This window comes from Neovison vison, chromosome 13, assembly GCF_020171115.1.
Source record: "Neovison vison isolate M4711 chromosome 13, ASM_NN_V1, whole genome shotgun sequence".
In the NCBI taxonomy this organism is placed as follows: Eukaryota; Metazoa; Chordata; class Mammalia; order Carnivora; family Mustelidae; genus Neogale; species Neogale vison.
This window is the reverse complement of record NC_058103.1, coordinates 113,083,043-113,096,180: the sequence shown is the minus strand read 5'-3', so window position 1 is coordinate 113,096,180 and position 13,138 is coordinate 113,083,043. Positions and strand designations below refer to the sequence as shown.

At 37.5% G+C, this 13,138-nt stretch overlaps 2 protein-coding genes across 2 annotated transcripts in view; one reads left to right on the top strand and one right to left on the bottom strand.

Moving 5' to 3' along the window:
• Positions 1-206: 206 nt before the first annotated feature.
• THAP10 (THAP domain containing 10) lies at positions 207-12,858 on the bottom strand. Its single transcript, XM_044229966.1, is given in 4 exon segments — positions 207-1,528; positions 1,638-1,656; positions 1,658-1,786; positions 12,396-12,858. Coding segments are annotated over 4 exon segments (768 nt in total). The 5' UTR covers positions 12,825-12,858; the 3' UTR covers positions 207-1,337.
• The window catches only part of LRRC49 (leucine rich repeat containing 49), a 162,729-nt gene continuing 161,825 nt past the window's right edge, over positions 12,235-13,138 (top strand). The window contains exon 1 of the mRNA XM_044229963.1: positions 12,235-12,299. The gene's annotated coding sequence lies outside the window, so the exon portion shown is untranslated. The remainder of the gene's footprint in view (positions 12,300-13,138) is intronic.

Below are 13,138 nucleotides of genomic sequence, written 5' to 3'. Positions count from 1 at the left end.
TGTTAGGCTATTTAAAAGCTCAAGGAACAACAGTTACTTACTGACAGAATTTAGCTTCAGAAGGTTTATATGCTTAATTTTAAAACACAATGTTCTCTCAAAACACCAAGTACTCATCTCAAATTCAAGCCAAAGAAACAGTAACAACAACAACAACAACAACAACAATAGTGTTATGTGTTTAGATAATCATTGTTCAGGCTCACTTCTATTAATATTTTATTTTATTATTCTTTTTAATAAAATTATACCGTTCAAATTAAGTCACACATGAAATTAGCTTTGGAAGAAAATCACTTTGGTATATTATTTAAACCTTCTAGGATAAAATGCATGCAAGGTCTTCCAGTCATGCACAATTAACAAGACATGTGAGGTATAAAATGGACATTTATTTTTATTACTCTCAATAGAATTTCAGAATTATAGTAAGTTTCTCAGAAACAACTGTAACAAATTACTTCACGGTACAAAACTGCTTTAGAAACTTTCCTGGTAAATGGCAGATGGGACAGCTATGTTTCACACCATTAGTTCCCAAATGTAGAATTTGATAGAATGGTATTAATGAGAAAAACCTAATTCTTGAAATTGGGATATGTTAGAAATATAATACTTTTTTTTGCATGATGTTAATAATTTCAATCTAAATTAATCAAGCTCATTGGTTCGTTGTAATAGGAACCAATGCAAGTAGATTTCATTAACAAGGCAATCCAAGTATATGCAACTCTATCCATGTTTAAATTTATTCCCTTCCAAATTTTTCTGTAAGAGCCATAACTTCACCAGAAATGCTCATAGGGACTGATCTATAGATCCAATAGTATTATGAATGGGCAAACTAATAAATATACAACATAAAAAAATAATAATCAAGGATAAGTCTCCTGGCTCCCAAATCATTTCATAGTACCACACTTGCCTGTGCTTACTACTACCTTCAAGTTATTTAGAAGAGTGACACTCTAACTTGTGAATGTCCTATAAGCCCCATATGAGTGGGGCTGCAGAAGCAAAAGCTTCTGCAGTAAGCTTAAATATTCAGTGCTTAATCTTGATCTGGAAATGCTATTGTGCATTTTGTCTTATATCTCAATTTCCACCAAAAGGATAAAAAGAAAAAAGGAACAAGAGATGAAAGTGGGAGGTAGGGAGGTTTGTGGGAAGGATTAGCTTCGTTATCTTGGCAGGTGGACACATTTTTGCCTTAGAGCTGAACCAATTTTGCTGATACTCAACTATCCCAAAGTGAAAGATTTACAAGAGCAAAGAAGTGATTATGTGAGCGAAGATTTGAAAACCTATGGGACATCAAGTCCTTTGATGTTGCATTTTTAACAGGACTCTTCTTTCACCTGCTCTGCTATATAAGACAAATCGCTCTGCTCACTCTTGACTTCCCAGTCTGCATCTGGGTCACTGGAGTAAATGTCAAAGACGGAGGCACTTCTAGACCTCAATCCCTCAGTCTGAGTAGTGGCGTTACACAATTGTTTTCCGAACACTTTCACTTTGGCCTGAATACCTGAAAGAGAATAAACACATTTGCCTGTGAATTACATTTTGCTTGTCATTTATCTTTCATATACAAAAGATCAATTCAATGATCAGTCAGTTGAAGAGTCCAAACGTACCAACGCTGCGGTGAGGGGGGCCTTTTCAGAGACATTTGTGTACTTTTATGCACTGGGCCATCTTCACAGTGAGTAGGTACTGAAGTGACACCATAAGATAGATTATTAGCAGGGACTTGTGTTTGTTTAACTTCATTTTCACATGTAATCTAAAAATATAAACCAGAGGAGAACCATATCAAAGGTAGCCTAACGAGTATGGTTTTATCTTTCAAAAGGGAGAAATAGTAAAAGAGTATAAATAATAGTTTTCAAGGTCACATATTAGGAAGACTGGAATTGGAACCCAGGCAAGTTGGCTCCAAAGTCCAAGTTCGTAAGAACTCTGCCATACTGTTGTTTACTATTTGTAAATCAAAAATTGCCAACATTCTGGTTAAACAGAAATATTTAAGTTATTATTTGCTTACAACTCATTATTTTTCCCTAAATCAATAGCTGTAAGAGCTAATACTACTTGTATTAAATTATTGGATATCCTAGCAGTAGCATTATTCTGGAAAGCCTAATCATCGGTCTTTTGTACCTTATAGAGAAATACTTAAAAAAAATAATATGGCTGACTTTAATGTTTTTATACCTTCCTGAGAAAAATTACAATGTGAAATGGAAATTTTGATCTGTGGGGGAAGTAAGAGGTAGAAAGAAAAAGGACTTGGATACTTAGATGGTAACATCAGCAACTGTACTACTAGGTATTTATCCAAAGGATACAAACATAATGATTCGAAGGGGCACGTGCACCCCAATGTATATAGCAGCAATGTCCACAATAGCCAAAATATGGAACGAGCCCAGATGTCCATCAACAAATGGATAAAGATGATGTGGAGATATATATATATATATATATATATATGAAATGGACTATTACTCAGCCATCAAAAAGAATGAACTCTCCCATATGCAATGACATGGATGGAACTAGAGGGTATTATGCTAAGCTAAATAAAAAAATAAATATTATTTCTTATAATAATATTTTAATATTATTTTTAATTATTATATTTTAAATATTATTATTATATAATATTATACTATTATATAATATTATTATATAGTATTATACTATAATACTATTATTTAATATTTTAAATATTAAATAATAGTATTATTTCTCTGTGTAGTCACAGAAAGACAAATACCATATGATTTCACTCACATGTGGAATTCAAGAAACAGAACAGATGAACACAGGGGAAGGGAAGGAAAAATAAAATAAGATGAAAACAGAGAGGGAAGCAAACCATAAGAGACGCTTAACTATGGAGAGCAAGCAGGGTTGCTGGAGGGGAGGTGCTGGGGATGGGGTAACTGGGTGATGGGAATTAGGGAGGGCACTTGATGGAGTGAGCCCTGGGTGTTCTATGCAACTAATGAATCACTAAATTCTACCCCTGAAACTAATCATACAGTATATGTTAACTAAATTGAATTTAAATAAAAAAAATTTTAAAAAGAAGGTAATATAAGACTGAGTACGTAGAAATCATGTGGAAAAGGATAAGAAAGGATATCTAGAATATGTAAGGGAAGAAATAAGAAGTGATAGAGAAACAAAAAACAAAATTAAATTGCTTTGTAATTTTTATCTAGTGCCCTGGTCATGGCAATTGCTTTTGAAACACTGAAAAATATTTTAGCTGGCTTCCATAGTTGCTGGAACATAGGCCATTAACACCCAAGTTAAAGAAACTGTGAAGAAACTTTTGTGAAGAATCCCTTTGTTGTAGTTTTTTTTTTTTTTAAGATTTTTATTTATTTATTTATGAGAGACACAGAGAGAAGCAGAGGCAGAGAAAGAAATAGGCTCCCCACGGAGCAGGAGCCTGGCATGGGGCTTGAACCCAGGACCCCAGGATCGTGACCTGAACTGAAGGCAGAGGCTTACCTGACTGAGTCATCCAGGTGCCCTGAAGAGTGTTTTTGTTAACAGGAATAATTATACCTAATATTACTGAGGACTTAAGTCAAAATATAAGGCTTACCTTTTCATTTGTGTCTATAAAATTATGACCAATTTCTATTGGCTGTATCTACTTCTAGGCCAAGCATTATAAAAATCTATAATAAGTAATATTTCTTTAGAAAACAGTTTTATGCCTGGAAAAATGGCATTTTAGGAACTTAATCAGGCTTTTAAAAATAACTTCTGTTCCCATTAGAATAATAATTTTTATCACTGAGAAAAATTTGCACCAGAGAAGCAAAAATAAACTAAAAATTAGCCATCATCTCTTTATCTGTAGCTAACAACTTTGTATTTTAGAACTTTTTTGGTCTTTTCCATATATGTTTTTTTATTGGAATCATCTGTTTTATAAGCTTGCTTTTTCCTGTAATATATGTTTCAATGTTATTAAATATTCTACATAATTTTTATGGCTGTATACCATCTATTGCATAGATACACTATAACCTATTAAAATAATCTATATTAGAATTTTAAAAAAAGATTTTATTTATTTATTTGACACAGAGAGAGATCACAAGTAGGCAGAGAGGCAGGCAGGGTGGGGGCAGGATCCCGTTAAGCAGAGAGCCCAATGCGGGGCTTGATCCCAGGACCCTGAGATCATGACCTGAGCCGGAGGCAGAGGCCCAACTGACCTGAGCCGGAGGTAGAGGCCCAACTCACTGAGCCATCCAGGCGCCCCTATATTAGAAATTTTTGAAAATAAATCTTTTGTGCACATATCTGATTATTTCTTCTTCATATTAAAAGGTTAAGACGCAGAATTTCCAAATATATCATTGATCAGCTGGAATGTAAGTTAAAAGAAAACATCTGAAATGAGGCAGAAAGAGACTAAAGTTTGGAAATTATAGAAAAGATCATAAGAGACAAAGCGGGTAAGATGAGAAAGTATCATATATGATATAAATTGTAGTACCGGAGGAAAAGAGAGAGAAAATGGGACAGAAGCACTGTTTGAGCAAATAATATCTGAAAATTCACCAAAATGGAGAGAAGATATTAAGACATGGTTTTACAAAAGTGTTATTTGTATTTATCAAAATAAAAACAAAGAAAGACATGCCTATGCACTTTACAGTAAAACTGGAAAACAAACAAACAAACAAACAAAAAACTGGAAAACAAAAAAATATTAGAAGCAGCCAGAGGAAAAAGATACATTCTCTTCAAAGGGGCAATTGGAGGAGAGTAATGCCAAAATTCTTAAGGATACAGAAAGATCGCAAATAAAAGGATGTAAAAAGATGTCCTATGCCGACGCTAACCTAAAGAAAGCTGATGTTGCTATATTAGCACTACATAACACAAAAACTGTTAGAATTAGAAGATCAAATACATAAATTTAAAATCACAGTGGAAGATTTTTAACATGCCTCTCCCAGTAATTAATACAGTAAGTAGACAAAAATTCAATAAGGATAGAGAACCTGTAAGCACAATTAATAGACATATGTGGAACACATACTCAACTGCAGAACACGCATTCACCTCAAGTGCGCATGGAACATTATAAAAACTGATCTATGTTTTGCCTAATACAAGTTTCAATAAATTCAAATGATTAAATTCATATGCTGTAAGCTGTCTGGCCACAGTGTAACTGACCTGGAAATAGATAACAAAAATAGAACTACAAAATGCCTGTATGTTTGGAAATTTAAAAACCCACTTCTAAATTACCCATGAAAAGATAAGAGAGAAATTTAGGATGAAAATAAAAGGATACTTTAAGCTAAAGAATCATATTCTATATCAAAAAAACTTATGGGACTCAATGCCATGCTTAGAAGGGAATTTATAGTCTTAAATGCACAAAAGACTATAGAAAAATTAATTAGGCTTAATTAATTTAGAGTGGAATCATTAACATCACACGAAACATTTATTCCACAAAATATTTCTAACATATCCTCATTTCAGAAGTCAATTTTTCCTATATTAAAACCACTCTAGGGAATTCTACAATTGGGAAATAAGCATGTGAAACTCAAATGCCTCTTTGGCTATTAATATGAAAGTTCTGGAAACCCATGATTCAATTTAAACTCTCAAGAAGTTAGAAGAACAGTAAATAAAAATTTTTTTAAAAATTCAAAAAGTAGAGGAATCAAGAGTAAGCTATAGGGGCGCCTGGGTGGCTCAGTGGGTTAAAGCCTCTGTCTTCGGCTCAGGTCAATCTCAGGGTCCTGGAATTGATTCCCACATCAGGCTCTCTGCTCAGCAGGGAGCCTGCTTCCTCCCTTTCTCTCTGCCTGCTTCTCTGCCTACTTGTGATCTCTGTCTGTCAAATAAATAAATAAAATCTAAAAAAAAAAAAAGAGTGAGCTATAACGTAAACTATGGCACATAGATAATAGTGATGGGTCAATGTAGGTTCATCAGTTCTAACGAATGTACCAACTCTGGTGGGGATGTTGATATTGGAGGTCACTGCGCATGTGTGGGGGCAGTGGGAATATGGGAAATCTCTCTATAGCCCCTCAGTTTTGCTGTGAACCTAAAACTTCTTAAAAAAAAACAAAACCCTAAGTCTTACAAAAATAATTTTTAACATACTGGAAAAATATTTTAAGATGTTTGTTTATTTGACAGAGAGAGACAGAGCTAGCCACAGAGAGTAAGAGTGGGGGAGGAGAAGGGAGAAGCAGGCTCCCCCTGAGCAGGGAGCCACACAGAGGCCTTGATCCCAGGACCCTGGGATCATGACCTGAACCAAAGGCAGACACTTTATCCACTGAGCCACCCAGATGCCCCACTACTGGAAAATTTTCTTAAAAATTTAAGCAGCGGGGTAAAATATGAAGTATTTGGAAATTCAGTGTTTTGTCTTCACATAAGCAAGCAAGTTGGTTATTCTGATATTCTTCGCATGAAATACCACATCTTAATATGTACAGATAATTTAAAGTGAAGTTTTCACTTTTTAACAAGCTTGCTTAATGGAAAAATAGAAGCAAATATCTGTTAATCATTTAGCTCAGTACTATATAAATCTAACCTAGCAACTAAAAAATCAAAGTTGAAAAAAATAAGTACCGGGAAGGAAAAATGACAGAAAATAATGGAAAAAAAAAAAAAACCCAAACCTAGAAAGAAGACCAAGAAGTCCGTTTATTCCTTGAAAAGATTAATAAAAATTGATAAACACCTGATGAAGCAGATAAAAAACCGAATGAAAAAGCAAAAATCATATAGAATACATACAGATCATATAGCATTTTAAAAGGTAAAAAATTACTATAACTTCGGGTCAATATATTTGAAAACTTTGACACATTTTTAGAAAAGTGTAATTTATCAAAGTAAGTACAGAAACAAAAAACGGAAAAACCCTATAACTGTAAAAAAAAAAAAGAATCCATCATTAAAAATCTTCCCACAAGGGACACCTGGATCGTGCAGGTGGTTGAGCATCCAACTCTTGGTTTCCTTTCAGGTCGTGATCTCAAGGTCATGAGATGAAGCCGTGCAGTGGGCTCTGTCCTTAGCACGGAGTCTGCTTGAAATTCTCTCTGTGCCTCCTGCTTGTGTGCACACGCTCTAAAATAAATAAATCTTTAAAAAAATCTTCCCACAGGGAAAACTCCAGGACTAGGTAAGGACCTGGTATCTTTATCAGCAAATTCTACCAAATATTAATATCAAATGTATTAATGACTATATGTCAATTTTTAGAAACATTTCCAGAGAATGATATGAGGAAATAACTCCACATTAGTCAGCATAATCTTGATACCAAATCTGAGAAAGACTTTTTTTTTTTCTTTTAAGATTTTCTTTATTTATTTGTCAGACAGACAGAGGCAGGCAGAAGGAGAAGCAGGCTCCCTGCCCAGCAATAAGTCCAATGTGGGACTCAATCCCAGGATCCTAGGATCATGACCTGAGCTGAAGGCAGATGCTTAACCTACTGAGCCACCCAGGCACCCCTGAGAAAGGCATTTCAAGAAAGAAAAATTACAGACTGAGTTTGCCCATGAACACAGATATAAAAATCCTAAGTATTAGCAAATCAAATCAAGCAATATTTAAAAGAGTAATACACCTTGGCCAAAATGTGTTTATTTCAGCCATGCAAGTTTGGTTCTGTATTTCAAAACCAGGTAATATAATTCACCACAATAACAGAATAACAGACAAAATATATAATCATGAATAGATTCAGAAAAAGCACCTGCTCTAATTTAACATCATTTATGATTTACATCTGTAGCAAAAACTAGGAATAGACAGGAGTAAAAAAACTGCAAAAAAAAAAACTGTAGCAAAAATCATATAAAATGGTAAACTTAAAGGCTTTCCCTCTGGAAATAAGAATAAGAAAAAGGATTCCTCATCACCTTTTTGGTTCCCAACAAAAAGGTTTCTAGTTAGCATAGCAGGAATAGAAAATAAAAGCACAAACATCAAAAACTATTTGCTGACATGTTATAGACATGTAGAAAGCTCTAAAATATCTATAAATTATTGGAATAAATAGATTTTCACAAGGTTTCTGGATACAAGGTCAACAAAGATCAATTTATCTACATAAATACATAAAAATAAAATTTTAAATACTGTTTATAATAGCAAAATCAAATAGGAATAAATTTAATAAAAGATGTTCAAAACCTTTACATAGAATGCCATAAAATATTTTTAAGAGGAACATAAGAACCCAGGTAAATGTAGGGATACACTACATTCATGGATTGGAAGAACTGTTATTGTCAATATGTCTTTCTCCCCACATTCACTTATAAATTCCATGTAGCCCCAATCAAATCCCAGTAAATAATTTGTGGAAATTGACAAACCAATTCTTAAGATATATATGGAAGTTTAAGGAGCCCCAAATAGCCTAAGACATCTATGAAGATGAAGAAGGTAAGAGAAATTGATTAATTAAATGTTGATTCTTAATATATGCTACAATAATTAAGGTACTATCATACTGCTGCAAAAATATGCAAATTGATAAATGGGCAGAATTAAAAAATGTGGAAACAGATGTAATGTGTACATAGAAACTTAACTAATGACAAAGTTGATGCTATAGGATGAGGAAATGCTAGTCTTTTCAATAGAAGAGGCTGAGTCAATTGGATATGTATGTGGGAAAAAATGAAACTTAAACCCTATCTCACATCATAAACAAAAGTCAATTCTGAATGGGCTGTAGATCTGAACGTAAAAATTAAAAGCAATTAAATTTATAGAAGGCAGTATAAGTGTGTTTTAAGCATTAAACACATAGAAAAATGTTGGTAAGTTGGTTGGCATTAAAATTAAGTTTCAGTACATCAAAAGACACTATTAAGAAGGAAGAGGCAAAGGCACAGTGGGAGAAGATATTTGAAACATATTCAATTGACAAAGAAAGCCAGAATTTATTAAGAATCTGAAATCAACAAAAGTAAGATAACAATAGAAAAATGGGCATATCACCAAAGAGGCTATCCACATGTTCAATTAACATCTGAAAAGGTGTTCCCTTACAATTTCATTTACAAAATGGGAAATGCAAAGTAAACCACCACTATACACCTTGCAAAAGGACTCAAATGTGGAAGTCTGACAAACCAAGTGTAGGCAAGAATGAGGAACAATGTAAACTCTCACAGGCTGCTAGAAAGTGTGAACTGGTATGACTATTTTAAAAAACTGCTTGGAATTATTTATTGAAGTTTAGCATAATACCATGTCCCAACAACTGTAGGTATATACCATGAGAAATGTGTGCACGTATGAAAAAGACATGTTCAAAAATGCATATAGCGGCATTACTTATAATCGCCCCCAAGTGGTAACAACCCAGATGTCCAAATAGAGTAGAACAGATACATTTTTTGGCATTTTCATACAACGGAGCACTATATAATAATTAAAACAAATTTCCATATTCTGACTATATGGATGAACTTCACAAATATATTGTTGAACAAAGAAGCCAGAGGCAAGAAATGCCTACATAATGGTTCTATTTTATGAGGCTTACAAAAAAAAAAAAAAAAAGCAAACTTGTTTTCTCCAAGGAGTGAAGGCTTCAGCTCAGGTGATACAGGGGTCCCTGGGTTGCTAGCAGTGTTCGATTTCTTGTTGTCTAGTGGCTACACTTGTTCAGTCTGTGTTAATTTAATGACAATATTTGTCCACTTCCCTGCATAATTTTACATTTCAATTAGACAATTTAAAAAATACAGCTGGATAAAAAATAAGAAGGAAAATAATCACAGCCTCATGAAGTAAGATATCAGATAGTACATAGTGCTCCTCAGAGCCCCCTTTCTCCTGGGAGATGGTCCCTAATCTTTTCTCAAGCTCCCTGCAGATAGGGAATATTCAGTTACATTTATCTACATAAAACCCAACTATCCAGAATAGTATCTAAAATAGCCCTCTGTAAATGTTATACAATGCCTGGAAATTAGATTTTTAGTCAGTTGGTCCTGGAATTGGAAAAACAGTGAGTGGGGAAAGGAGCCAGAGGTCGCACAAGTACTTTCTTAGCAATGTTTCTAGGGCTACTCAATCCAGACCTGGCTAAAAATATATTGCTATCAACTCTAAACTCTTTTTAACCTTATATACTTCTAAAGTAACTATTACTTAGTTTCCTAATAAACAGCAAGTATATTAATTGCATTAATATGGATTGTTAGAGGTGTTGGCTAGATATATTAATATATATAATATTCAAATAGCAAAGTAGGTTTGGTATGTACTCTGGATTTCCTCAAGGTTAGCCTTTGTTATAAAATCTTTGATTGTTTCACTAGCCTGGCTTTTCTTCTCCCGAGTTTTGATAGGGTGGTATAATTATGAGGAAGTAAAAAGGTAAAAGGGTGTGCATGGCATGTTCAATGCTCCTCTCTTTTACTACATATTTGCATTTGTGTATTATATATGTGCTTAGGTAAAGGTTGGATGAGTGTGATAGTGGACAGATAATTAAAGGAAGGGGCAGGTGTCTTGACTGGTACACAGCCTGGTGAGAAGGGCAGCTGGCTGAGAACCGAAAATTCCATTATAGTACAAAAAAGTGTTCTTAGAGTCTCATAATCACTCCACAAATATTTATTGAATTCCTAAAATTTGCAAAATATCGTCTAGGTACTGCCAATACAACAATGAACATGTCAGATAGGACCCCTGCTCTCACGGAGCTTACATTCTAATGTGAAGACAGACATTAAGCAAACGACACAATTATTTCATGACAATTGTGATGTGTTACTGAAGTATATATGATACCAAAGCATATGAACTATATGAAGAATGAAAATATATAATTAGGGGACCAAAGGGGAAGGATGTTTGAATTGATTTTTGAAGTAAAAAGACTTAACTGATGATAATGGGGAATGGGAGGAGCATAACTCCAGGATATTACATGAAACAAATGAGTGAAGGCTTGTTGGTAGGAAGGAACATAGCATGTTCAAAAATGGAAAAAATCAACATGACTGGTGTATATGGCGCAACAATGGAAAAAATCAACATGACTGGTGTATATGGCGCAACTGGTGTATATGGCCTTGGATAGTACTAGTATGGTAGGCAAAAAGCGTGCAAGGGCTTGTAGGATGTGTTAGTAATTTTGCTCTTAATCCTAGTAATACCAGGATACCTTAAAAGTGTCTTAAGCCTGGGCGCCTGGGTGGCTCAGTGGGTTAAGCCGCTGCCTTCGGCTCAGGTCATGATCTCAGGGTCCTGGGATCGAGTTCCGCATCGGGCTCTCTGCTCAGCAGGGAGCCTGCTTCCTCCTCTCTCTCTCTCTGCCTGCCTCTCTGCCTACTTGTGATCTCTGTCAAATAAATAAATCTTAAAAAAAAAAAAAAAGTGTCTTAAGCATGCATTCCAATGTAGGAAGCAGGCTGGTATTTCAGAAAATGTTTTGGTCTGGCAGTTGGACCTAGAGCAACTATTACAGGCCTGTGAGGAAATTCTTAATCTCCTGGATTGACATCCTTGTGTATAAAGTTTAAGTCTGGGCTAAAGGGCGCTTAGTCAAAGCCAAAATGTCAGTTAAGGATCAACTGACGATCACTTGGTGAACTCTTCCCATCTCTCAAAATGGATATCTTTTAGATCCAACCAAAAGTCGTAATTTAATCTCTGGGATGGTGATAGGGCTGATGCTTGATTATCTCAAAGAAGGCTGGGCAGTCTTCATTAAGATGGGAAGTGGGGAAGAAGATATGGTGCCCGGATGCAAAATTAGTCTAGTCCGTGCTTGTGAGGACTAGTCAGGCAGCAGAAGAGGGCAAGGTGAGAACACGAAGCTCACTAGGATGTTTTAACTTACAGGGAGCGAGTCAAGAGGAAGTTGAGGGGTGCGAAGAGATGTATCAGCAAACCCCATTTTCATCCGTGGCTCCACACCCCCCCTTCCCTCACCACACTGGCAGTTAAAATCATTTCCTAAAGCTCAAGTTAATGTCGAGCAAGAACAGTTACAAGCATCCTTTTCCTTGAGATTTGCGCAAATGGGACCCTTTTTATTTAAAAAGTCTGCAGCGGACCGTGAAGGCGACTCTATAATCTAAAGGATGAGAGTGTGCGTTTGTGGGGGTCCGAGGGAGGGAGGATGAGGCAGAAGCAAACTATGTAACTCCCCAGCGTTCATGTCAAATAGGACCTGCCGATCCCCGCTACAGCACCCTCCTAATTCTACGGATGGGAAAACGGAACCCTTCGAGGTGAGAGGACCTTCCCCAGGTGACACTAGTGGCACAGCCGAGCCACAGTCTGGGGGTCCTTCCGCGACCCTCGGTGGACTTCTGATGTCCCTTTACCTGTGAAGGCGCAGCCCTCTTCCTGGCCCGGAGGAGCGTACTGGAGGCTGGCCGCGGGGCGGCCTCTGCCTGCCTGCCTGCCTGGGGCTCTCCTCCCTTTTCGGGGCCGCCCGCGTGTTCTCCCTCTTCTTCCCCCTTAGGTGCCGGGGCGGACACCCGGTGCAGGGTGGGCACGGCGCCCGCTACGAGCCTCAGGCGCTGGGAGAAGCGCAGGTTCTTCTGGATAACCGAAGAGACGTCAAAACAGGCCGGAGCGAAGTGGTCCGAGCAGATGACAGAGCGGTCATTGCCCCCGTACCAGTCGGCGCGGCGGCCCCGCACGAAGCGGTCCCACAGCAGCCGCACCGCCCGGTCCTTGGGGAAGCGGAACAGCGACTTCCCGGACTTGGTGGTGTTGCCGCAGTGGGCGGCCACGCAGCGGGCCGGCATCGCCGCGGCCTCAGCCTCCGCACGCCCGCGCGCTCCCGGCCGGGGAGACGCCGGTCCCCCTGCGCCGGGCCGCGCGGCGCGGCGCCTCGTGCGTGCCCCTACCTCCGGCCACCGGAAGTCCCGACCTGGGGCCCCACAGGGGAGTACGCGGTGCTCGGATATCGGCCTCCGTCCGCCCGCGGCGGTCCTCCCCGGAGAGCAGGGCGCCACCGGCAGCGGGATCCAAATTTCGCGCGGGCCGAACTGAGGTGGGCCGTAAAGAGGGACGGACCGGAAGTGGTGGTTGTCACAGCGACCGAGGCGGCTGGCCTCTT